Source organism: Leuresthes tenuis, unplaced genomic scaffold (genome assembly GCF_036924035.1).
Source record: "Leuresthes tenuis unplaced genomic scaffold, fLeuTen1.0.hap1 SCAF_11, whole genome shotgun sequence".
Taxonomy (NCBI): Eukaryota; Metazoa; Chordata; class Actinopteri; order Atheriniformes; family Atherinopsidae; genus Leuresthes; species Leuresthes tenuis.
The window spans coordinates 28,400,543-28,428,240 of record NW_027325365.1 but is presented as its reverse complement, the minus strand read 5'-3'; the positions used below and the strand labels follow the sequence as shown (position 1 = coordinate 28,428,240).

Sequence of the window (27,698 nt, the reverse complement as noted above, 5' to 3'; positions counted from 1 at the left end):
CTGTGTAAGCATGTTAATGACTCATTTATACAAAGGAGATGTCCTGATGTAAGAAAACATCTAAAACAGACAGGGCAGTGGGTGCTAAGGAACAGGGCTGAAAAACACTTGTATAGCGAGTGAATGGATGTGGGATTGAGAAGATCCTGGAGGCACCACAAAGTTGATGTACCTAAGCTGAGTCCCATACAGCTCAGCCCAAATGTGCCACATCTTTGTGTGGGCTCAGCTTTTTATTTATTTAGCACTTTAGCCTCTGAGTTCATCCAGATATGTAGAATTCTGTACCAACTAGTAGCTTCAAAATCTAACAGTAGGCAAATTAAACTTTCGTAAGTAAATCTGAACACGACTTTTGGAGGCTTGATCGATGTTATTACATAAACATTGCTTAAACCATTTCTTTAACCAACGGCACAAATAGCCAGTATCTAAGTTTTACTGATCTGTGTTATCCCACAGCCTTTGCGCATGGATACCTCATATTAGCTAGAGACAAATTCCAGTGTCACACTACAGGTTTTCAAATAATGTTATTGATTGGTTTTACCTGAACCAACCAGATTCCATCTTTGGTGTCCTCCACCAGTTCGTAGAAGTGCATCTCCCCACTGAAGAGAGTGCTACTGGAATCTCCTGCCTCTGTTTGCTCCTTCTCTTTTGTGATGGCTGAGTAAAGCTCCCCCTGAGTCAACTCCCCTGTAAGAAATACATTTAAAAAATGTTTAAAAAGGGAAAAGGGCTGAAAACTCACATTGCAGCGGTTCCATAGCATGTTCTTCCATGTTTTCCATCTTATCAGCAGTGAACAAGTTATCCAGTGCTACTTCTCAGAGCATGGTACTTTGCTTCAGAGATGTCTTCAAGTAAAATGTAGTTTTGGTTGTGAGGGCAAGTTGACCCTTTTCAGCTTCCCCAAAGACCTAGCAATATTCAATCAGAGGATGCGGTTTGTTTTTCCTGCCAGCAACAACTTCAGGCAAAGGTTTGGATTTATTCACTACATTCACAATTTTATGAACAAGAACCAGTATAACACTGGCTTTGCAGAGAGACTGAAGCTGAAAGTCGAGGTTGTTCCAACACTTAGGAGGACACAAGTCTGAACCTCAAACGGTGACGGAAACTGTTTCAAATGTTTGTGTTGTGTTGGCATTAGATGTATGAAAGCATATCAGTACAAATATTATGGTTACAATGAGTGAAAAGGGAGTGAATGGCACTTTCTTCACACGAAAGTGCAGACATTTTGATTTAGACTTTTTTTAAAGTTGCTGTTTCCACATGAACTTCACAGGTTTTTTCAGCTGGAGATGTGCTCTCACAGCTGAAGGTACGAGGTGGGCAAATAATTTTTCAACACAGAATATCACTGAGACCCTCTTAAGACACTACAGCCCCCAAATTCCAATGAAAACAAATGAGGAACATTGTGTTGGGAGACCCATAGACCTTACCCTTTCACCATGAAATGATCATGTAGTTTATAAGGTAAAGGTATCCAAATAAAATAACAAAATATTTAATGCGTATGTATAATATTTAACGTTCTCTGTGGGCACAAGTTGATATGGACGGTTATGAACCTAGCAGGTTAGATCTAGGAGATGTTCATTCTCAGAGGGGAGGTAAAGAGAGGCAGAGGGCCCCGGAGGACACCATTACATTGTTCTTTATAGTTCGGTTTATTTTTGTTTCTGTTTATGTTCTTATGCAGCATCTCAGGTATTGTGGTACTACAATGGCGGAACTTCACACCACTTCTGGGTATAATCTAGATCTATTATATTAATATGTATGATAACTATGTCTTCAAGTATTGGTGATATTGCAAGAATTGTGAGCTGGAACATCAGAGGCCTAAATCATTCAGTCGAAAGAGGGAAAATAGTGGCACATTTGAAAAGCTTAAAGGCAGATGTAATTTACCTACAGGAAATACATAAAAAATACAGCCAAACAAAAACTACACATGGGATGGGGCAATTTGATATTCCAATCAAATTTTGGGGCTAGAGCCAGAGGAGTAACCATTATTATTAAAATAAACGCATCATCTGACCACAGATGCACGATCGGGGATCCCAATGATAAATTCATAATTGTATCAGGATCAATCAATGGTATTCCAGTAACCCCGACAAATATTTACGGTTCAAACTTTGTGTTCAAACAGTTTTGAATTGGATTCCAGATTCCAGATGTGGGTGACACAAACATTATTATGGGGGGGTGACTTCAACTGTGTAATTATTTTCTTTAAACAAACAGTCACAGAAGGCACCAGTAAACAGTAAATCCAGTGAGGTCCTAAAAAACATAATGAACAGCCTAAATCTTGTTGATATTTGGAGACTGCGCAACCCTGCTACAAGAGCCTATTCTTTTTTTTTTTTTTCCCCCAGTGCATAATTCTTACTCAATGATCGACTTCATGATATTAGACTCTAAAAGGATTCCCAATGTTGTAACCCTGCATTACCATAACATTTGGATAAGTGACCATGCTCCAGTGTCCCTTGATATCAGGTTTAAACACTGTAGGAGTATACCTGGAGATTTGATAACATTATCTTAAAAGGATAAAAGCTTCTTGAAATATATGTAAGAAAGGCTGCAAGAAATTATAGCTACAAATGACACAGGATATGTTGATGACTCAACATTATGGGAAGCTATTAAGATAGTGCTTAGAGGCAACATCATTTCTTATATGAGAAGTAAGAAAAAAGATGACAGCAGCGTTGATCGGGCCCGAGCACGTGCGCAAGTCGGGGTAGGCGTTGGACGCCAGCCGACGCGCATCGCACAGCACAGCTATCCGTCAAGTGTGGTGCAGGCTGTGAGAATCCCATGTATATGACGACATCATCAGCAGGGTTTTTGAAGATTGGTAGGGGGCGCCACTGAGCCATTTAACTCCAGCCACACAATTTTCTTTACATACGTACGAGGTTGTCGGCGTGGATGTGTGTTCCAAGTTTAATGACCTTGCAATGATGATATGACCTTTAACCCACAAACGCCATCACACAATCTTAGGCGCCCTTCCACGGACACACCATTTACATTTTGGAAAGTTTGATCACGACTTTTAATCCCCCATGGCTGAAGAGTAATCAGACCAAGATTGAAACCGTAACCATGAAATCTGTAGGATGATCATATGTGAGGATTGGTAACAAAGTGACATTTCCAACCAGCAGCAGGTGGCGCTATAGGTGAGTTTGAGTATGTGCATATGTTCGCAGTCAGGGCAGAGACCCGGGCAAGCCTACAAAGTTTGGTGAAGATGGAACAATGTATGCAAAAGTTATGAGTGGCTTTGTGTTTTGTGGCGAGCAGTAGCGAGTTGTCTAACTTTGAGGGTCTAGCACAGCCACACCCTTCAGACTTTGGAAAAGATTCTCTTAATATTTAATCCCCCATGGCTTAAGAGTAACTTGACCATGTTTGAAGCCGGTAGCATTAAATCTGTAGGAGGAGTTCGATCAGATGAGAAGTTTGGAAAAAGGCCAAACGGCACTAATTTACAAGTTCAATTAAAAATGGCTGACTTCCTATGGACCTGGCCCCATGAAGCCCCAAAGCTATTTTGTGTGCCTGGGCATGACGAAGGCGTGCAGCGAATTTTGTCCGACTACGCAAAACTAACCCCGATGACACGTGTATTTAGTAAATCAGTAGGGGGCGCTACAGTGTAACTTTGAAGCAACTTCACTATGACGTAGTGTTCACGAGGTCCGCTGTTTCACAGCTCAGGCCCGAATTAGTGGAACTGGACAAGTCCATTACCGAATTAGAAAATTTATACAGAGTCTCGTCAGACCCAAACACCCTGAACTCAATCATTTCCCTGAGACAATAATATAATACAATTTTATCCTCTCAGATCAATAAGCAGTTAAATAGAATCAAACAAATGCAAACTGAGATAGGCAACAAACCCCAGAAATTACTAGCACAACAACTGAGGCACATTTAATCCTCCTGGATTAGACTCAGGAACTATTCTCACAGATGAATCCAAGCACATTTCCTTTCTACATCCCAATCAATGTAAAATTTTGTCGGAGTACCTGACTCCTCCCTGTCCATGCCCCATACTTAAATATGCCAATCCTATTTAAATGAGCCCTGCACCTGCAATTCCCCTCTGTGCACGATCATAAAATTAAGAAAAAAAAAGAGTACGACGGGAAAAAAGAACTTTGCAGAAAGTGAGATGGAAGTGCTACTTTCTAAAATGGAGGTGCACAAAAATGTGCTCTTTGGCACGTTGTCCTCCAGCATAAGCAGCAAACGCAAGAGGAGTGGGTGGGAGAGCGTTTGTGAGGCTGTCAATACTGTGGGGTCAGTGAAACGCACAAAAGCAGAAATGGAAAAGAAGTTTTCCGATATTAAGGTAGATGTGAAGCGGAGAATGGCTGCCCACCGCCGAAGTGTGGCCAAAACAAAAGGGTGGGGACAGGAGAAGAGGGGCCCACCCTGTTTGAACAAAGAGTTGGGGCAATTATAGGTGACACTGCTTTCTCTGGGGTGGTGGGAGCACATGTGAGTGACTCTGATTACACCTATGTATTTGTGTAACTCACAACAAATGTGTTCATACAGTAACCTAAGTAAGTAAACTTTATTTATATGGCACCTTTCACAGAAAGAAAAATGAATAAATAAATAAAAATCACAAATGCTTTACAATTTACATAAAAATAATTATAAGAAAACACCACCTATAAAACAAATGAATAATTATAAAATCATAAAAGACCATAACAAGATGAAAATAAATAAAATATAGGTAGAGACATAGGTAAGTTCACAAATGTCTAACTAAAAGCTTGCTGAAATAAAAAAAGTTTTCAGCTGCTTCTTAAAAGGGTCCACAGATTCAGAGTACCTAAGTGAAAGAGGCAAGGCGTTCCAGAAGTTTGTGCAGAAGTTTCCCCCGGGAAAAAGGTCAGGCTGATTAAGACATTTCACACGTTACACACGGGGTTATTAACATGACTACGTCACTAACTTAGCACACTGTCACTAACTTTGACCACTGACTAGTAATGATGCTGTGAAGACGGGATAGAAAGAGGGGGTGCACATGCTCAATGCACGTCACGGGGAATAATATTAGGACAATTACACAAATAAAATTACTCACCAAGAAACAAACCATCGCGCAGAGTGCCACCCTGTAGTCTGTTCCCAACATTGCTGTTACTCCGAATGTATGAATCTTGCATTGAACCAGGCCACCTCCACAATGTTGGTTAATTTGTATTTGTGCATCGCATATGATCTATACATTGATCAAATTAAAATGTCTCATGTTGACATATACAAATTCATCATGTGATGGCGCTTTTATAGCAAAGTGTGTGCAGTCGATAGCTCTGATCAAATTAGAAAAACTGTCTCTTGCTGCAAATTGAGCTTCAATGTTGGCCTGTTCAACTGCATGTATGTGTTATAATTGGCTTTGATCTTAGACATTATAAATTCATATTCTGTATTTTCCTAAATAACCTATGTTCCTAGCTGGTACTTTTCCACTCTGCTCATACTGCACAACAGATGACCTTAAATGGTCCAAGACCTTAGAAGGACATAAACAACTGGGTCAGACAAAACATCTCTATTAGGGCAGATAGGTCTGGTCCATTAGATCCACGCCTAAAACAGCACTCACACACACACACATTGTTTATCACATCCAAAGAACACAACAAGGACAGCAGCTGGCCTGAGCATGTCACCCAAAACTGGCCAATTATACTCTGACAAGTGTGAATACAACTTCTGTGAGATAAAGCTGAATATAAATATAACATGTTTCCGGATAACGGGGCTCGGCCTGACGGATTTCCTGCGGGAGCTCTGGCACTCCGAGTCCAGCGCTGCAATATACTCTACTTGTGACCACTAATAAATACTTTTTTAATAAACGATTTCTCCAGCTTGTTCTTGGGCTTCCAATGAAAAAACCGGGCTAACAATTGGTGCCGTGACCCGGATTGGCTGACTCTGAGACCGTGTCCGATCGAGGACTTCCGGAGCTGGTTGGAGGGGACCCTTCTTCAGACAATTCAAGGCGCCTAAAACACAAGGTGAGCAGAAAACCTCTTGTATCAGGATATGTGAAATTTCTGCACATTGGTCATTCTAAACTAAATTGTCTGAATTAGGATGTCCTCCGATCACTAAATCAAAAGCACAAAATTTGTGTCTGCAGGTTTACTAGGTGGTCACATGTAAAGTATAAACACATAGTCTCACATAGGGAGAGTCATATGTGTCCTAGTTTAGTACAATTTGGCCAAATAAAAGACATAAATTAAGATAACATAAATTCATCCTGTCTTCTAAATTGAATAGGAATTAGATGCCAATGGGCGGGGGTCTATTAGTCCGCTATCGCGGTGTGGGTAATCTCGGTATTACTGCATGACCGGATGTGAGTAATTTCTGCGCACAAGGGCGCTTGGACCTTTATCTGCAATCGGCGGTGGGTCTGTATTACTGCACTATAGGCGGCGTGAGTAATTTCTGCGCACGAGGGCGCTTGGACCTTTATCTGCAATCGGCGGTGGGTCTGTATTACTTCACAATAGACTGTGTGGGTAATTTCTGTGCACAAGGGCGCTTGGACCTCTATCTGCAATCGGCGGTGGGTCTGTATTACTTCACGTTTGGTGGTTGGACTGTAAAATCCGCAATTGGCGGTGTGTCTGTTTTTGTTTTTTTCTCTCCGCAATCGGCGGTGGTTCTGCAGATGTTGTGCATAGACGATATACTAAGGGTTTATCTCTGCATAAGGACACAGGGCTAAGTTTTATTATTTTTCATGAAAATGTGGGGTGGTTTGCTACTTGGTTGATATTTTACTGTGTTAGTGGAAGTGTATCGAGCAGTCGAGACTGATCGAGAATTCCTACACTGACACAGATCTCAAGTGGTTCTGTAAAAGGGGGGCATTGGAATAGAAAATAAAGGGGAATTTAGTTAGGGTGTTACAGAGATTGGTGAATTAAAACGAGTGAAGGGACTGGGAGAACCCCCAGCGATCAAGCGCACAGAGGAAAAGATTCTGTGTAGAAGCTTCTTGGTCGGGTCCAACACTCGGGCATTGCGCCATTCACCCATTCTGATTAACACGTGTAAAACATTTAAACATGTCACAAATCATAGTTGAGAAGTGGAAAACAGGTAAACCCGGCTCATTGGGGTCGGTATTGTTTAACACCTTGACTAGATGGATAAAAAAGGTTCGAAGAGAAGATGAAAAAGGAGGGACTGAGAGAGTTGTGAACTGGACGAGAGAAATGCAAGAGAGAGGAATGTTTGGGGGGTGTGAAAGTGCTCCACCGCTACTGAGGGATTTCTCCATGTTTTTAAAACAAGCAACAGGCAGTAGGAATCAAGCAACAGCAAAGCTAAAGGAGGCAGGTTTATTCCAGAAAGCAAGGGCAGATAAAGACGGAAAAAAAAAAAAACATTTCTTGCAGACTGTCAGCATTTTTAGGAGAAGTTAAATTCTCTATTCAGACGCAGTCCTCTGCACCTCTACCACAGCATGTGCCAGACACAACGTCATCTTTTCCAGGGACACATCCTACTACACTAGAAGATAAGACACCTCTTCCCAACATCGCACATGCTCAATAACAGAAGCATGCCATTTAGCAAAAGAAAAAACTGACCATTTATACAGATTCAGCATAAACAGCTTAGGCTGTACATGTGGACATGTGTAATTGGAAAAGACAAGGTTAGATATCCTTAGCTTTGTCATAAATGCTCTCACCCTAAGATTATCTCATCCCAACCCTGCTTCCCTCTTCCCTCATTCAGCCCTGAGAGTGAGGACAGATTCTGATTGATCATTGGCCTGTACTTAAAGAGTACCAGAGTTACATATAGTTATTTAGTCGAAAAATTTACAATGATAATGGAAGTTTTTACTAGAGCATTTATCATCAATTCAACAATTAATTTATTTTAAAATAAATTTGAATGGGAGAAGGTGCTGCACGGTGGTGTGGTGATTAGCACCATAGCCTCACAGCAAGAGGGTTCCAGGTTTAATCCCCGCCTGGGGCCTTTCTGTGTGGAGTTTGCATGTTCTCCCCGTGTATGCATGGGTTCTCTCCGGGTTCTCCAGCTTCCTCCCACCGTCCAAAACCATGCATGTTAGGTTAATTGGTGACTCTAAATGGTCCTTAGGAGTGAGTGTGCATGGTTGTTTGTCTCGTTTGTCTCTATGTGTGGCCCTGTGATGGACTGGCGACCTGTCCAGGGTGTACCCCGCCTTTCGCTCGATGACTGCTGGGATAGGCTCCAGCCTCTCCCCCCCGCTACCCGATTAACGGACTAACGGTATAGAAAATGGATAGATGGATGAATGGGAGAAATACCAAATTGAATGGACAATCTGAAATCCGCTTTTCAATGCACGTATCACAGTGAAGAGATAACAAAATAAAAAATCCAAAATAAATCCAGGAAGAACAGACTGTTTAAAACTAAACATTAGAACCAGTTTGTTGTTGAATTAAGATTTAACAGCTCTCTTAAAAAGTTAAAGTCAAACAAACAAACACAGCATTTAAATCTTTGATCCTTTAATGGAAAAACTGCCTGAACAAAAGATGTTCTACAAATTGAGACTTTATGATTTCCACCTGAAGCAGGTCTGAGACCGGACAGTCAGACCATATGACATATTAGAAAATATCAGGATTTAACAGCAAGGTCAGACAGATAGGTGTCAGACAGTTTCTTACCATCTTAAAGCATTAAAGGTTAGCCTTTATTGTGTTAGAGATCACAGTAACATGACTTAAAATTTAGCTGATCTAAATACTTCTCCTCTGCTTATTTTCACCAATTCTGAGTTAATATTCATCATCAGTATTTATATTTGATCTCATTAAACCATTTAACTATTTAACTGCAGCAGATCTATGAATCAATTGATCTGTTATCTTAACAGAGCAGCAAAGTGCTTTACAGAAAGGTTTAAAGTGAGTTAGATTATTAGGAAATTAACAAAAACACGGCAATAAAAGGCACAACGAGAGTCAGATATCACCAATGAGTTTCTTAAAGAAGAAAACTCTAAAAGAAATTTAAAGACAGCTGCGCTGCAGTAAGTCTGACTCATAACAAGTCAAGTCAAGGTTTGTTTTCATGGCACATTTAAAAACAGCCACAGCAACCAGAGAGCTGTACATCTGAACACTATATTAATACTATTAGCAAATTCTAACCCTGCAGATAAATATTAATTAATCTAACAATAAACATTGAATAAATTAGTGAAATGAAAACAAAAACAGTGTTTACAGTTAAAGACATGCCTCTATACCAGACATGTGTCACTGGAAAAGGAAAGGCTTTGTGACCTCAGCAGGCACCCCGGTTAAACACTTAAATCAATTACTCGAACTATATTATGCCATACTTGAACCAAAACAAGTTGCTATAGTCAAGTGCAGAGGACATCAAAAGGGAGATGGGAGAGTAGCGAGAGGCAACAATGCGGCAGATAAGGCAGCAAAAACAAAAGCAAGGTATACTGCATTTAACCAGATGTCTCAGAAAACATTGGAGGAAAAATCACAACGAGAATTATGTTTAGAAAACATTAAAGAACTTCACGAAGCAGCGGCACCATCTGAAAAGCAAGCATGGAACGGAAAAAAATAAATAAATAAAAAAGGATTCCACAAGACTCTGGAGGAATCATGAAGGCAAAATAGTAGCTCCAACTGGACTACTAAACTTGCTATGTCAAGAAGCACACAGTAGAGCACACTGTGCTAGCTCAAAAGTAACAGCGCTCATTTCACAACACTGGTGGCACCCCCACCTAAAAGACACGATAAAATATCTTGTGCAATCTTGTGAAATTTGCAAGCTGTTCAATCTCAAAGCAGGACTAGACAAGTTTCCCAGTACCTGATGCCCCTTGGAAGCAGATAGTAATTGATTGTACTGACATGGGAGCAGCAAACAGGACTGAAGGTAAACGATATCTTCTAGTGGGTGTGGATCCCTTTTCTAGATTTGTAGAAGCCACACCTACTAAAACCGAAAAAGGAAAAGAAGTCATTAAATGGCTTACAAGAGAAATTATTCCAAGATTTGATGTACCAGAAGTGATAAGATCAGACAATGGTACTCACTCACTTTTCTAATGAAGAACTAAGAGAAGTAGAAAAGATGTTTGGAATTACACATAAGCTCGGTGCAGTCTCTCACCCAGCTTTACAAGGACTAGTGAAAAGAGCAAATAGAACCATCAAGAAGGCCGAACAGAAGTCTGTGCAGACACACAGTTAACCTGGGCTGAAGCTCTACGTATTGTGTTAGCCTAAGATTTACTCCAAATGCCACCATGAATGTTGTCATGTTGTCCCACATGAGGTCATGACAGGGAGGAAACACCCTGTCCATTTACAACTGCACCAACAGGCTCACCCCTTGTTGTACTACAGTATGGAAACTTGTGTGAATGTGAAACAACTGAATAACACGGTGATGAGGATATCTCAACAGGTTACATAAATACTCACCAAGGAACAGGACCAGGAATGTGAACAAACTTAACTGGTCCTCTCCTATATGGACAGGACGAAGAAGCTACAACACATTGTGTAAAGGTATGGTGGACTGAGAATAGACTGAGTAACTGGATCCACAAGGATCACTGTACTCAGGCTCAAGATCCTGCCGAAAGAACATTAACTGAGGTCCGGACTGACTTAGGAACCTCACCTACTGACAAAGACTAGACCACGGGGACTAAAACTCTATCAGAGACTGAACGGACCACTGACTATGAAACCAAAGGAAAACACTACTGTGGAGACTAGACTGTAGAACCACAGTAGCAGAAACAATAAAGGTTACAATAACTAATTTTCACACCTCTCCTGTGTGAAAGTCAGACATTAAAAGCTCAAGTGACAAAGAGCTACAACAATAATCTGGACACACCCTCTCTTCCCACCACGCCACACCAGGTGACTAAAAGATCTCTGAAAAATGGCAACAACCCACTTCACTTGCAATTAATTGAGATACAATATGTACAATCCAATCTGTGGTCAGTCATGACATGTTGGTCGAAAGAAAAGGATATGAATGGGATGAATAAAATGTTCTGTGAGAACAGTTTTAATCATGTGCTCTGGTCCATTCGAGAAATTACACGGGAGATGACCCAAGTTGTTTAATCTGGTGCACTTAATCAATGAATCAATCAATCAAACTTTATTTTCATAACACTTTTCATACAAGAAAATGTAACACAAAGTGCTTCACAAGATAGAAGAAAATAAAACAAAACAGTGAAACCCAAGGCCACATACATACACACACACACACACACACACCCGCATACATCCACACATACTGGAAGAAAGAAGTAAAGATTAAGTAAAACATAATAAACTGAGGCAGAGCTGCTCTAAGTAAGGTAAAGCACAGAGCTTTGAACTGCACAATTAAAGGTCTAATTCATGTCAAGGAAAAACAAGAAGGATCCTGAACAATTTAGCTAACATTCCAAAACTGCTATGAGCAAAGAAAAATATTACAAAATAATATCAAGAATCTGGGCCCTTAGGTCAAAGCATGCATGCAAGGTAACAGTGATCAATAACCAACCAAAGATCTGATGTCTGACAACACAAGCGCGATGCTGTGGCACTGCTAAGGAAAAAGTTAGCAGCACAAGGCCACATGGCTCATCTAAAAAATAAATAAATGAGGAATTAAGACAAATAGAAAAATAGAATAAACCTTTGTCTTTGATTCTAATTTGTATGGAAATATGTTATTGTATCATGTGATGTTATAAGAAACTCTGATGCCACACTGTTGGTACCACATGAAGTGTTTCTAATTTAAATGAAAAAAAATAAATAAATAATTAAAAAATTAAAAATTAATGCTGATCCTGAACTGTCTGTGGATGGCTCAGCATCACGAAACACAGCCACTGGTAAGAATTAAATAGAATTTAGTATAAAGTAACAAGTGAGAATTAAGCAGATCATGCTGAAATTTTATCAAAAGCACTCTGAGTTGAATTAAGAGGACAGACACTATTTATCCCAAAAAGGTTAATCAGTTACTCATTGAGAAGAAATGGCTGCTTTCTTGATGCTGTGCTGCTCCCAAAATGAAATCTAACCACAAACATTTCTGTCCTGCAGCAACAACACAGGAGCAGAAACTGCAGTGGAAGAGTTCAGCAGAACTAACATACGGAGGAGACTAAGTCTCATCAGGGGGGTGGAGATAAAACAATTAATCATAGTTTACTAACACTTCTCAAGTTTTTCCCAAAATTCTGTGAGTCGTTGTCTTCCATTTGTCTTTTGTTCTATGTTGTCTTGTGTTTTGTCTTTGTCTTGCTGTTTTCTCTAAATGGTTTCAAGTTTTTCCACAGAAAAAGTTGATGGTACTGGATTTCTCATTAATGCTGTACAGCAGGTTGGTGAGTATTACGGTACTGTCCTAAAACATGGTTTCTATCAACTGGCCAGTTGTTTTGTTTTTCATTTAATTTATTTTTATTTTATTTTATTTTATTTTTTTTTTCGGTTTATTTATTTGTTTTTGTTTGGGGTTCATATGAAAACTTAATTGGTCGACCAATGAATACTGGGATTGAATCTGTTAAAAGGGAATTCCTGAATATAGAACATTGTGAAAATGAAATGTGCTGCTCGGTTCTCTCTCCTGCTAACATTCATCCACAGCTTAAATGAACTGCATCGGCAGCAGAACCTCTACAGGACTCACAGCCAAGTGACTGACAAGACATCAGTCTGAAATTCTGGGAGGCATGATCATCATGCCAAGATAATGGTTGAACAACCACACAACCTTCAACCACTGTCAACAAAATAATCTGAATGCTCTCCTGAATTGTCCCAAAGAAAAAGATTAGTTAGGGAAAACAGGTGGTAAAGACCCCTTTGTGGAAGTGAAGTGCTGGTAACCTCTCCTTCCTAGTTAGCTCAGACTGCTGAACTGAGGTTCAGCCAGAAGGACAACCAAACACCAAGCAGTGACAGGATTGGACCAGAAGAGACTGAGCTGCACTGCACCACTCGGCACAATGTTATCATAAAATTTTCACTCAAAAGAAATTGTCAGTTTTTACACTACATCTATCATTACTCATCTGTTCTCAACAGGGTCATATCTTCATATTCACATCATGTTTAAATGTCTGTACTGTATTGTTTTGTGTGTTGTGTTTTGTGATGTTCCTATGTACTTTAACGATTTTAAGTAGACCAAGTACTAATCATAGCCAATCATAAATATGTCCATTGCCATTGGTGTGAATCGGCTGTTCGGAGCGGGACCTTAGGCACTGAAAGGTAATTAAGTGGTCGGTCGCCAAGGGGGAATGGGGCCATAGGAGAATTTTCCCGGATATCAGCCATCGGGTTTTTCGCTCCTATTCGCTGCGAACAGTGGACGATCCTGATGGTAATGTTAATTGCCTTAAGCACTTTTTGGGTTTCAATATTTTATGAATTGTTGTAGCTTAGTTAATTATTATTATGTGTTGTAATGGTACTTATGGGTGAGCAGGGTCTTGCCACTGCTTAAACCACATATAGTTTTGGGCCAAAATGAACTAAGATTCTACACAGAGATTGGGTTCGGGGCCACATACACACACTAATTTTAAGACATATTGAAACATTTATTGATTTATTCCTTGCATACACGTACAGGCGTGATACTTATAGCTTTTATGAAATGTGCTCATTGCAGAGTTATGATCAGTTGAGTAATGAAGGTTGAACTATTCTGGGAAAGAGGTTCTGTTCCCAGCATCATGATAAACACTCCTGATATAGAAGGTTTAGCTAACGCATTACAATTGTTTTACACATGCATATGCAATGAAAACCTGCTTGCTGCTGATAATCGCAAAGAAGAACAGCTTACACATAACAGCTCACATAATGAAATTATATCAAAAGGGGGATAACAAGAATCTCCTGTCTGGTTGTGCTGGACCTCAAGGTAGTTGGCCACTTGCAGTTTGGGGACCTGCTAAGTTGGCTGCCGCTAACAGGTGTTACACAATACAGAATATAACGGTCCTACCTCATTTAGTTGACATGATTAAATCATGTCAAAAGGGGGAGTTGTTATAATTGGCTTTGATCTTAGACATTATAAATTCATATTCTGTATTTTCCTAAATAACCTATGTTCCTAGCTGGTACTTTTCCACTCTGCTCATACTGCACAACAGATGACCTTAAATGGTCCAAGACCTTAGAAGGACATAAACAACTGGGTCAGACAAAACATCTCTATTAGGGCAGATAGGTCTGGTCCATTAGATCCACGCCTAAAACAGCACTCACACACACACACATTGTTTATCACATCCAAAGAACACAACAAGGACAGCAGCTGGCCTGAGCATGTCACCCAAAACTGGCCAATTATACTCTGACAAGTGTGAATACAACTTCTGTGAGATAAAGCTGAATATAAATATAACATGTTTCCGGATAACGGGGCTCGGCCTGACGGATTTCCTGCGGGAGATCTGGCACTCCGAGTCCAGCGCTGCAATATACTCTACTTGTGACCACTAATAAATACTTTTTTAATAAACGATTTCTCCAGCTTGTTCTTGGGCTTCCAATGAAAAAACCGGGCTAACATATGGGAATTTGATATACAGTTGAGGTCAAAATTATTAGCCCCCCTATGAATTTTTTTTTTTCAAAAATGTTCCAAGTGCTGTTAAACAGATCATTGATTTTTTTTAATTTATTTTTTTTTAAAACACAGCTTTTCCAAACATCCTAGTTTTACTTTGGATGCTTACATTTGTTTACTTTGCACACAGAAACTAAATTATTTTATAAAACCCAAAAATCACCAGGGTCAAAATTATTAGCCTCCTTAAGAACTGACCTTTTTATTGAGCCAAAGCACAAACCACTGTAGTGCAATCATGTGCTTTACATTTGTAATGCTCACAGCTTGTAATCAATTAACCAAGTTAAAACTAAGGGTCGTCCTACACTTTACACACAGTATAAAAACCTCATTAAGGGTTTGAGTTGTCATTTGAGAAAGCGTCATGCCAAAAACAAAAGAATTCAGTTCAGACTTGAGAAAAATAATTGTTGATGCTCACAAAGCAGGAGAAGGACATACAAAGTTATCACAGCGTTTCCAAGTGTCAAGAAGTGGAGTGAGAAGTATCATCAAGAAATTTAAAGAGAGCCACACAGTACAGAAAAAGTCTGGCAGAGGTAGGAAGTGAAAGATCTCAAAGACTCTGGAAAGAAAACTAGTGATAGATGTGTCTAAAGACCCTAGAACAACTTTCAAAACAATAGTTAATGACTTAGCCAAGTCAGGAATTGTAGTGTCAAACAAGACAGTCATAGAGTCCTGTACAGAAATGGACTGCGAGGATGCAGGCCAAGAAAAACTCCACTTCTACAGAAGAGACATCTTCAAGCCAGACTGAAGTATGCTCAGGACAATTTGGAGAAAGATTATGCATACTGGAGGTGTGTTCTTTGGTGATATGAGACCAAACTAGAGCTCTTTGGCCATAGAGATGTTGCTTATGTTTGGAGAAAGAAGGGAGAGGCGTATAACCCAAAGAACACTGCTCCCACAGTTAAACACGGTGGTGGGAGTATCCTGCTGTGGGGATGCTTCAGTGTGTCTGGAACTGAGAATCTCGTCAAGGTTGAAGGAATCATGAAGAAATATTTTGAAAGAAAACCTCAAGCAGTCAGCAGCAAAACTGGGTCGTCGTTGTCGCTTTGTCTTCTAACACGACAACGACCCAAAACATACATCGCTCCTGGAGAAGAGTGAACGTTATTGACTGGCCTGCACAAAGACCTGACTTGAATCCCATTGAAAATTTGTTTGGTGCACTGAAGACCAGGGTCTATGCTAGAAGACCATCAAATCTGGAGGAGCTTGAAAGAGTTGCCTAAGAAGAATGGCCAGGGATTCCTCAGCAGATGTACCAGAGACTGTTACAAACTACAACAAATGACTGCATGGTATTATCCAGCAAAAAGGATACACAATTGACTATTAGAATCAGGGAGGCTAATAATTTTGACAATAATGTAAGCATTCAAAATAAAACTGGCATGTCTGGAAAAGCTGTGTTAAAAATGAACTGATCTGTTTTACAGCACTTAAGAAATATTTGAAGAAACCTTAAAATTTCATAGGAGGCTAATAATTTTTAACTCAACTGTACCTGGCTGAGATGCAGATAATTCCGTCCCACACGGCTGGCATGGCTCGGCTGGCACAGTCCCAATCGGTTGGCCAGCTCTCTTTGGAATGCCCCGGTTGCTAGGAACGCCAGTGTGGTCACCTGTGGGCACAAGCAGTGGCTCCTCGCTGTGTTGCGCTCCAATGCCGACTGCAGCTCTGCGCACAGTTCTGGGAGGAATGCCCTCAAAATGACTGATGAGCCAGTTGCCATCATGTGCCAGCAAATCTTCTCTGTCTCTGAACATAGGCTCTCTTCGAATTGCACCATTTGCAATGTCTTCCAATTTGCAATAGCAGCTGCTATCAGACAAAATAGAAATATTAAAAGGTATCCAGCCCAAAAATATTGAGTATAAAATAAGTCTTTATACTGATGATGCATTACTTTTCCTTTAGAACTCACAGACGATCACACTCATCTGGGCGGCTGTAGCTCAGGAGGAACAGCAGTCGCCCACCAATCGGAAGGTCGGTGGTTCGACTCTGGCTTCCCCAGGATACATGTCGAAGCGTCCTTGAACCCCTGAACCCCACGTTGCCTCCCAGTGTATCACTGGGGTATGAATGTGTGTGAATGATTAGAAAGCACGTAGTTATGTGTATCTTAAGACGTGCTGTGAATGCGGCATGTAGTGAAGCGCTTTGAGTGGTCAGTTAGACTAGAAAAGTGCTATACAAGTACAAGTCCATTTACCATAAATACTCAGCATTTTCAGACTAAGACCAGAGTTCTGCCCGTCAGTAGCGTTTTCTGTAGTTTCCAGAAACTACTATCACTTTATAGTCACGAAATATTAGATATTTAGGCATAAACATTTCCTCCAGGCTCTCAGAGCTAACACAGCTAAATTATGTTCAACTTTTAAAGACAGAGGCCAATCACTCGTTGGAAGTCATTACCCATACCACTTATGGGGAGAGTTGCAACCATTAAAATGATGATACTGCCAAAAGTTAACTACTTGTTTTCAATGATCCCCATAAAACCATCCGAATCATTAGATTCATGTATCTCCAAATTTCTGTGGACAAACAAACCATCATGTATTAGTTTAAAAACCCTACAGAAGACCAAGGACAGTGGTGGATTAGATTTACCCAACTTTTAATACTATTTCTTCACCAATAGGTTACAATATATATCAAAATGGTTTAAACCTAGCCCACTAGATGAACCATGGATAAATATAGAACAAGCATTGTGTGATATTCTGGAAATCTGGGACCTGCCACTTATTAGTCCAAACGTCCAGATCTATCCATTGGTTCTAATCATAACTTCTGGTCACAAATATGTTTGAACACCTTCAGAATGACTCTAAATCCTAATTTGCAGCTCATACAATACAAAATTATTCACAGAACACATACAGGACAAAGGATGTTCAGGATCGGTCTTACATACTCAAACATCTACACACATAGAACAGATAACACACCTGATGATTATGCACACGCTTTGTGGTTTTGTGCGCCTGTCCAGAAGTTCTGGCTTGAGGTCTGTGAGGACCTATCAACATGGCTTAAGTGTAGCATCCCTGCATGCCCCACACTGTGCATACTGGGTGACTTAGACAATATCAAAATGGAAATTAACTCAGCACACATGGTCCTCACAGTGCTATGCATCGCAAAGAAAACTATTTTCATGAACTAGAAAGCGAAGAACAATCTGTGTATTAACCAGTTTGGGGCCTGTGGGTACAGCTGTCTTGTGGCGTGGTCACTTAGGGGCGCTGGGGTGGTAACTGCTGGCTCTGCGCTGGGTGGCTGGCCCACTCTGGCATTGGGTGGGGGTGCTGGGCCTGGGCCCTGGTGTCTGGGCGTTGCCTTGCGCCCCGGGGGCGTGCCCCACGTATGCCTGGAGGGGTTTGGGTTGCCCTGGGCACACAACTGTGTGGGTTGGTTGAACGACACCACCCGCGCTATCAGGCAACGTTGCAGGTAGGTAGAACGCAGACTGCCAAGAAATACTGCGCTGCCCTTTTTATTGATCTTTCAAAGGCATTTGATACAGTCAGAGTATTTTATGTCAGCAACTGTCTACCATTGGAATGTCACACCATGCTGTTAGCTGGGTCTCCAAATACCTTTCCGGCCGCAAGTAGTGTGTGCAGTCTGATGGTCTTAGCTCCGGGTTCCTAAACACTTTAGATGGTGTGCCGCAAGGTTCCATCTTAGGAACCACTCTTTTTATTATTTATGTGAATGGGGTAGGCCAAAACATGCATCTGTACATCTTTATGCTGATGATACCGTTGTCTATTGCTGCGCATCTTCTGTCGCCTTCAAGTTCAAAGAACTGCAGTCTGCTTTGACACCATTCAGGCACAATTTTCTCATCTCAGGCTAGTTCTAAATGCAGGTAAAACGAAGTCTATGTTCTTTTCAAATAAACAGAAGTGCCCGCTGTTTTACCCTGTATTATGTCTGCTCAGGGTACCCATATAGATTCTGTGGCCACTTATAAATGCCTTGGCATAACATTAGGTGATATCCTTTCTTTTAAATGCCATATTGACCAATTACTGAAGAAACTTAAATTAAACCTGAGGTTTTTCTTTTAATGCAAGAAAACGTATTGTTGCAGCCACTTTCTTGCCACTCCTGGATTATGGTGATGTTGTTTATATGAATGCCTCTGCTCACTCCCTACATCTACTGGATGCTGCATATCATAGATCTTTGAGATTCATAACTGGTTGTTAACCCCTTATACATCACTGCACATTGTACTCTTTCACTGACAAGTTTTCACTTTCCATACACAGAACCACCCACTGGTCTATTTATCCATCATTGGACTACTCCCCTCCTATCTGTCCACATACTTGACACGGAAACAGTCTGATCATAGCCTCCGGTCCCTGGATTTCATCACATTTGCCACCCCCTCAGTTTGTACTGAACTAGGCAAAAAGGCATTCTCCTATGCTGTGCCTGTAACATGGAACAGGCTCTAACAGAAGCTGAAGCTGTCCAGTTTTATTTCACTAGAGAACTTCAAATTACTTGTAGGAAGGCTGGTGAGACAGTCAGTGGGGGTCTGCACATGTACTGTACTTAACTATTATTAATTATCAAATGTTCTGTTTTTGTCTCTTGTACGTTCAGCTAGTCTGTAACTTTGTGTTTTTCTGCTGCCTACCATTGCAAATGAGACTCTGGGTCTCAATGAGATTTTACCTGTATAAATAAAGGTTAATAAAAAATAAAAATAACCAACGCTAACACACGTATGCATATCACTCCTGTTCTTAACTCCCTTCATTGGCTTCCTGTCCTTTATAGAATTGATTTTAAACTTTTAATGTTTGTTTTTAAAGCTTTTAACATCCTCGCCCCATCGTATTTATCTGAGCTTTTAACTGTCCATAATCCTGGTAGAGCTCTGAGGTCAACAAATCAATAGTCCTAATCTAATCCAAGCAAACACTCCTTGAATCTATTCGACTGATGTTTATGTTTATGCATTTAGCAGACGCTTTTATCCAAAGCAACTTACAAATGAAGATATAACAAGCTATATTAAAAAAAAAAGTTAACAATAAACTACATAGAAGGAACCCACTAATCAGACTCTGTCAGAGGTGACAGAGTAGAGATAGAGTGCAGGCATAGAGGAAAGTACAGAAAGATAAAGTGCAGAGATAGAGGGGGTAGGTAAGTACAAGGTAAGTGCTAGGATAGGAGATGCTCTCTGAAGAGCTGGGTTTTCATGAGTTTTTTGAAGATAGACAGGGACGCCCCTGTTCTGGTAGCGCTCGGTAGGTCATTCCACCATCGTGGAACGACACATGAAAAGAGTTTGGATTGTCTTAGGCATGGTATAGGCACTGCTAGACGACAATCCTGCGACGACCGGAGGGACCAAGTTGTGACATAAGCCTTTGCAAATAGATTGGAATTCAAATAGATGGGAGCCATCCCATTAAGCACTTTGTAGGCTAACATCAGTGACTTGAATTTGATGCGGGCGGCTGAGGGTAACCAGTGGAGTTCAATGAACAGAGGGGTGACATGTTCTTTTAGGCTGATCGAAGACCAGACGCGCCGCCGCGTTCTGGACCATCTGTAGAGGTTTCATAGTACAGGCTGGGAGACCAGTTAGGAGAGCACTGCAGTAGTCAAGGCGGGAGATGACCATGGCCTGCACCAGGAGCTGGGTGGCATGTTGGGTTAGGTATGGTCTGATCTGTTTAGACTGATGATGAAGAGCATTGGTTTAGTTTCAACTGAAATGGTGTTCACATCACCCTGCTAGTTGAAGGTGAGAGCAGCTGCTGTGACTTTATCACGATGTCCCTGGCTCATTGTTAATCTAATCTTAATCTTCTTTTTGTTTCGAACGTTGCTATGGTGGTTACTAAGGACGCTATTATTGCTGTAGCTTCCCCAAACATCATGTTAATCACCATATGCTACTTTTTTGTTTGTTTGTTTTAATTTGCTTTTGTTCCGGCTTTGCTGCTGAAACACGCGATAAAGGAAATACACGCGGGCAATGGAGAAATAAGTTTGTTTTGGATGAACAACAGCGCACCCTGAAAGATCACTGCCCACTGACATCTCCTGCAATGAATCAGAGCACCAAGGCGAATGGAGAGACCCGGAATAATTATATTTAGAGGAAGAAATAAAATAAAGATAGGTTTTATTTTTCATTCTTATGCATCACATAAAAACGAAATTGTGTTTCACACATCCACCGTTTGGAAATCAGTGCAGTTAATTTCAACAATAAAATAAGTAAACATGGATAAATAAATCAAAACAGATAACAATGGACATTGTATTAAGCAGACGTCAATATTTTGAACACATGTAGCCACTAACTACCCCTTAAAACATGTTTGAATTATTTCATCCAGCTTGGTCTTAATAAGGGTCTGAGAAAGTACACCTCAAACGGCCTTGCCTTGGAGCAAGATGAAAATTAATCTTTGGTGTAGGACAAAGTGAAGACATCATTGTCAAAAGTGTCTCAGGTTCTAGGTCTTGACCTAGGGAGTAACATATGTCAGTATGAAAATTGTGTGCTGTTCCTGCTCCTCAGAGGTGACCGTTGAACCTTGAACCTGAGACACCTTTGAGGGCTTACAGAGCAGCAACAAAATGGGCTACAGACGAGTTGTAATCAGTTTTGGAAAGCTCTTGACCTAAACTACCATCACCTGAGGGACACCTATAGGAGGCGCCACAAATTTGCTAATTTAAACATGATTCCTGCCACTCTGTTTCGCCGACGGAAAGGGGCGTGTTCAATGGGCTGAAACGAATGAAAGCCATTTTTCACTGCAGGGAACTGCACATCAACATATTCTCATGAAAGGGTTCGTATGGAAACGTACGAAAAGTTATGTACAGATTTTCGTGCATTATCCTACGAATATCCAATGCACGAAAATCTGTACATAACTTTTCGTACGTTTCCATACGAACCCTTTCATGAGAATACGTTGATAATACAGACCAACTCTGCGAGTTAATATAGAAAACTTAATCTTTAAATGCCATTAATGAGTCACAGGCTAAACACTGACAAGTTTCAGTTCATCCCATATGAGAACTAAATTAATTATTGATTAAGCAACCCATGTATCAGAGTTCCAACTCTTACCTGACTGCTCTACCAGGTTGCTGACATCCTTCTTCTCAGCCAGTCCGGTGTATCCCAGTCCTCTGCACTCCAAGATGGTCTTTAACTTTTTGTAACTCAGGGTAACAGGATCCACAAGCTGCGTAGCGAACATACCAGTCTCGTACCAAATTACTGCCTCAAAAATCCTGGCTAGCACAAACAATACTATGAAATACATGAACAAAAAGAATAGTTTTAGCCACATTTTATTGGTGGGCGACAGGGCGGAGAAAATGTCTCGCAGAGGTTGTTTTTAACGACTGAACAGGCTACATGGGCTTCCGACATAGACTTTCGAACATCTACAACGATACCTATGTCATGTAAATATGTGCGTCACACCGTCATTCTTTGGTTTAGTGTCGCTAAGAAGACATTCTTGTTCACCTCTTTCACCGGTGCTTTAGGAACCTCGCTACTGCCGACGGGCTAACTATCTAACATATGCTTGCAGGTAGGCCTCAAATGTATCAACCAAAACAAAAACGCCTACGATGTCTGCTGCATGCGCAGCTATTTCTCACTGGCTGTCAGCCTCACATGCGTCGGACGCTGTGCATCCGCACGTTCACAGTATGGGATGACAGACTAGGTCGATTAACCAGATATGGGTACAATCCATCTATACCAATACAAATATAGCAAGTCAAATTTCTGACAGACTTAGTCCTTAATGAGCCGGAACAGCTCTGATGTCATATCAACGTAGCCAACGAAAATCTCACGAGATTGAGGCGGCTGCAGTTAAAGAGCATAGACATCGTACGTCGCTGAATCGTACGTCGACATCACCGCCATCTTGGGTGTGGCAAAATGGAGCGATCGGAGAAGATGCCTCATTCATGTGCTGCATGGAAATGTACCAACCGGTTTACAATACAAATCTACGGTGGCCCTGAAGTGCAAATCACAACGGCAAAAGAGAAAACTTAACGGCAAATCAAAAAATACAGCGGCATTAACCAAAACGGAAAATGTAGGTACCATCGTGCGACATGAATCGTCGCTGGTCGGACTGGTGGTGGTCCGTCTTTTAAATCGGAAGGACTATGTTTTCAAAATATGGGCGCTGCTAGTGACAACCACTACAACGTACGCGCTGCTATTAAAGAATATTTTGATTCGACTATCCCGTCTTACATGCTGCTTTATCTCTCGATGTTAACAAAAAGGTATCAAAAGAAATTGATTGATTTATATGGAAGAACAAAAAACACTATAGTAAAAAATCAGTAATAATGGACTCATATGATAATGGTGGCCTTAACTTTTTAGACTTTTACACTTTGAATAATACTGTGAATGCCCATGGTGAAACAAGCCTCCAAACAACCAAGAAGTATTTCCTATTTAACTAAATTGGCCCTAAGTAACTATTCTGATTGTTGTTAGTTGCTTTGCTAACTTTTCTCATACTATGTAGGTTTCCCAAAGATAAAGAGCTGAGAAAGCAATGGTACAGTCGATGAGGAAATACGGCGAATCTTCAGACCTGGAGCAACAGGTGTATCACGGCAGAGCGGACACTCTCTAACCTTAATGGCAACCTAACAAATCAACCTCTATTTAAAACACAACAATACTTTGGCGGATGGGCTTCTAACTCACACTGTACCAGTAAATCGGTCGCGATGTGAGGCACATGCTCATGATTTCTGTGCTCACACTGTACGGTCCGATCATTTCTATTACCTGACAGATCACACTTGTATTAAACAGGAACGTTTGCAAAATCGTAGTGTATTAACACCGCAAACGGTGATGTTTTGTAATTATTCCGCAAACGAAAAGGCGATGAATGAAGTGTTTATCTCTGTATAAGGACAAAGGGCCACGTTTGTTATTTTAATGCTTCTTCCATTCCCCGCTGCAATGCTTTTATTGTATGTAAAGCACTTTGGATTGTTTTGTACATGAAATTTGCTGTACAAACAAATTTGACTATTCCAGGCCTTAGAATCGCTCCAGTTCCAGGCAATCATTCGAAAGTCAATGACACCCCCCCCCCCACACACACACACACACATACATACATATATATGTATCTGTATATGTGTATGTTTATTTGAGATGTATGAAATGTGAACCTATTATTATAGTATTCTGTTCATGGGCTGACTGTCAACCTACAAATGAAGTTTGGTACAGATTGAACTCAGTATTCTGTAAGAACATAATAATAAGAAGAATGAGAGTCATAGTTTCCAAAATGACATCTTGTCAACGTTTTATTTGTTTTCAATGACGGGTTTTTTGTCTTTTTTTTTTAACAAAAAATGAAAAAATCTTTTAAAATTGTTTTCAACATTCAACACGTTTCAAACAGATTTGACCCAGTCAGCTACACATGCACTGAGGACAAAACCCTGGTAATTGGCAGCTCTATAGTCAGAAATGTGGTATTAGAGACACCAGCGACCATAGTCAAATGTATTTCAGGGGCCAGAGTGGCTGATGTAGAATCCTATTCACGTTAGCATTAATGACACCCGGTTACTCCAATCACTAAAACTGATGTTGCATTGGTGTGTAGTTTCACCAAAACAATGTAGAACTCCAGAGTAATCTCAGGACCATTGCCAAATCTAACCAGTGATGAAATGTGTAGGCATGTGTCATCCTTAAACCGCTGGTTGTCTAGATGGTGTTCAGAAAACAATGTGGGCTTCATAGATAATTGTGAATCCATCCTACTTTAGAAATATGGCCGAATTTATAAGTCATCCAAACACATGACATACCAGGGTTGAGACAAGGATGCAGAGCTGTAGTCTTACACTTTTCTGCAGCTTCCCACCTGGTGCTACCACCCCCCAAAAGACAAACAAACAAACAAAAAAAAACAGATCTATCTATCTATCTGCTCCCAGACCACCCAAACCCAGGAGCCTAAAAAAAAAAAGACAACAAAAATTTCCTGAACAAAGACATAACTATTAAATGTGCTTTCTTGAATATTAGATCTCTCCTCACAGAAACCTGGCTGCAGCAGGAGTATCATATTAGCATCAATGAATCAACTCTCTCTGGCTATTTAAATGTTCACATTTCTTGAACCACAGGCAGAGGAGGAGTTGCAACTATCTTCAGATCAGGGTTACTAATCAGTCCAAGACTCAAGATTAGCTTTCGCTCTTTTGAATCTCAGATTCTCAGTTTTTTGCACCCAAAGTGGAAACCACAAAAAACTCTTATTTGTTGTATCGTCCACTGGGCCATTTATTCTGAGTTTCTCTTTGAATTATCAGATTTTTTTTAACCCATTAGTGCTGAGTACAGATAAAGTCATTGTAGTGGGGGACTTCAATATTCACGTAGATGTTGAAAATGTCAGCCTTAATGTCAACTTTAATTCTATAGAAGATTCAATTGGATTTTCTCAACATGTTCACAGACCAACTCACTCTTTTAATCATATTCTTGATATTGTGCTGACTTTTGGCATTAGGAGTAAACAGTTAAAAGTATTCCCCCATAACCCTGTCTTATTTGACCATTTTTGATCACATTTTTTTTTTTGGGTTTACATTAGTTACAGCCTCTGAGAAGAATTTGAAGAATTAATTCCATCATCATTTTCTTCACTGCCATGAGCAACAACAGAGGACAGCTACCTAAACTTTACTCCTGCAGAACTTGATTCTCTTGTTAACAGCACTACAATTTTAATGCGTATAACACGGGACAATGTTGCCCCTCTGAAAAGGAAGGTAATCAGTCAGAAGAGGTTGGCTCCTTGGTATAATCCACAGCTGTGTGCTTTAAAGCAGACTGCAAGAAAGCTGGAGAGACAGTGGTGTTCCTCTAATTTAGAAGAGTTTCAATTAGTCTGGAAAGTCAATCTAATAAAATATAAGAAAGCCCTTCGTAAAGATAGAACTGCTCATCATTCATCATGGATAGAAGAGAATTAGAACAATCCCAGGTTTCTTTTCAGCACTGAAGCCAAACTGACAAAGAGTCCAAGCTCTGGGGAGCCATGTATTCCTTTAACTCTCACTAGTGATGATTTCATGAGCTTCTTTACCAATAAATTGTTTCTATTAGAGGGACGATTCTTGGAATCCTTCCCACTATTATCACTAATGTATCATCATGTACAGCAGCTTTAGAAATATCTAGAGAACTTGATTTGTATTTACACAGTTTCTGTCCAGTCAATCTCTCTGAGCTAACAACAGCAATAGTCTTTCTAAACCATCAATTTGTATTTTAAACTCAGACCCAACCAGACTGTTCAAGGAGATTTTACCCTTAATTAACACTTCTCTATTGGGTTTGATCAATCTGTCTGTGTTGACAGGATATGTACCTCAGACTTTTAAGGTTGCTGTAATCAAACCTTTACTTAATAAACCCACTCTTGATTAAGAAGTGTTGGCTAATTATCGACCTATATCCAATCTCCCTTTTTTGTCTAAAGTTCTTGAAAAAAATAGTCGCAGCTCAACTTTGTGATCATTTACACATAAATAATCTATTTGCAGAGTTTCAGTCAGGATTCAGAGTGTATCATAGCACAGAAACAGCGCTGGTGAAAGTTACCAATCTCTTCTTAGCTTCTGATAGGAGACTTGTGTCAGTGCTTGTCCTGTTGGATCTCAGTGCTGCATTTGATACGATCGATCACAGCATTCTGTTGCAGAGACTTGAACCGTTATTGGGATTAAAGGAACTGCATTAGGTTGGTTCATATTTATCTAATAGATTCAAATTTGGTTTTGTAAAGGAAGAATCTTACTTGCACCCCAGAGTAAGTTCCACAGGGTTCTGTGCTTGGACCGATTCTTTTCCCTTTATACATGCTCCTATTAGGTAACATTATTAGACAGCAAGGCATAAATTTCCATTGGTATGCTGACAATACTCAGCTGTACCAATAGGTTAGACTACAATCATGTCTTAAAGACATAAAGACCTGGATGACTCAGAAACTTCTGCATCTAAATTCAGACAAAACTGAAGTTGTTGTCTTTGGACCCGAGTGCTACAGGTAGAAATTGTCTAGCTATATAATTACTCTAGATTTTCCTTGGCTTGTAGTACTACAGTGAGGAATCTTGGAAGTTATTTTTGATCAGAATTTATCATTTGATGCACATATAAAACAGGTTTCGAGGACTGCCTGCACCTTCATAATATTGTCAAAATTAGGAACATCCTGTCTCAGAGTGAAGCAGAAAAACTGGTCCATGCATTTGTTATTTAAAGATTGGACTATTGTAATTCTTTATTATTGTGCTGTCTCTGCAAAGCTTCCAGCTGATCCAAAAAAGTTCTGATGAGACCTAACAGGAGAGATCATAATTTCTCTTCATTGGCTCTCTGTTAATTCAGAGTAGAATTTACTTATTTATTTAAGAATTTATTTATTCTCCTCACATATAAAGGTCTTAATGATCAAGCTCCATCATATCTGAAAGATTTAATTGTTAGGTATTCTCCCAATAGAGCGCTTCACTCTCAAACTGCAGGTTTACTTACTGGTTTCTGGAGTTTCTAAAAGTAGAATGGGAGGCAGAGCCTTCAGTTATCAGGCCCCTCTCTCGTGGAACTAGCTGCCAGTATATGTCCGGGAAGCAGACACCCTCTCTAACTTTAAGATTAGGTTTAAAAGTTTTCTTTTCGATAAGGTTTACATCGTAAAGTTGTTATAGATCTAGACTGCTGGGGGGCCTTCTATGACACACCTTTCCTCACTTTTTATTTTGTCATGTGACATTACGTATATTTGGCATTATTG

General features: G+C 40.2%; 2 protein-coding genes across 2 annotated transcripts in view; one reads left to right on the top strand and one right to left on the bottom strand.

Moving 5' to 3' along the window:
- The window catches only part of rnf103 (ring finger protein 103), a 42,748-nt gene extending 20,094 nt beyond the window's left edge, over window positions 1-22,654 (bottom strand). Inside the window, exons 1-2 of the mRNA XM_072396251.1 lie at window positions 21,935-22,654; window positions 551-699 (exon numbers count right to left, since the gene is read on the bottom strand). Of these exons, the coding sequence (XP_072252352.1) occupies window positions 551-699; window positions 21,935-22,160 (375 nt within the window). The 5' untranslated portion in view covers window positions 22,161-22,654. The remainder of the gene's footprint in view (window positions 1-550; window positions 700-21,934) is intronic.
- The window catches only part of tmem129 (transmembrane protein 129, E3 ubiquitin protein ligase), a 149,911-nt gene that overhangs the window by 78,421 nt on the left and 43,792 nt on the right, over window positions 1-27,698 (top strand). The gene's annotated exons all lie outside the window — the stretch shown is intronic.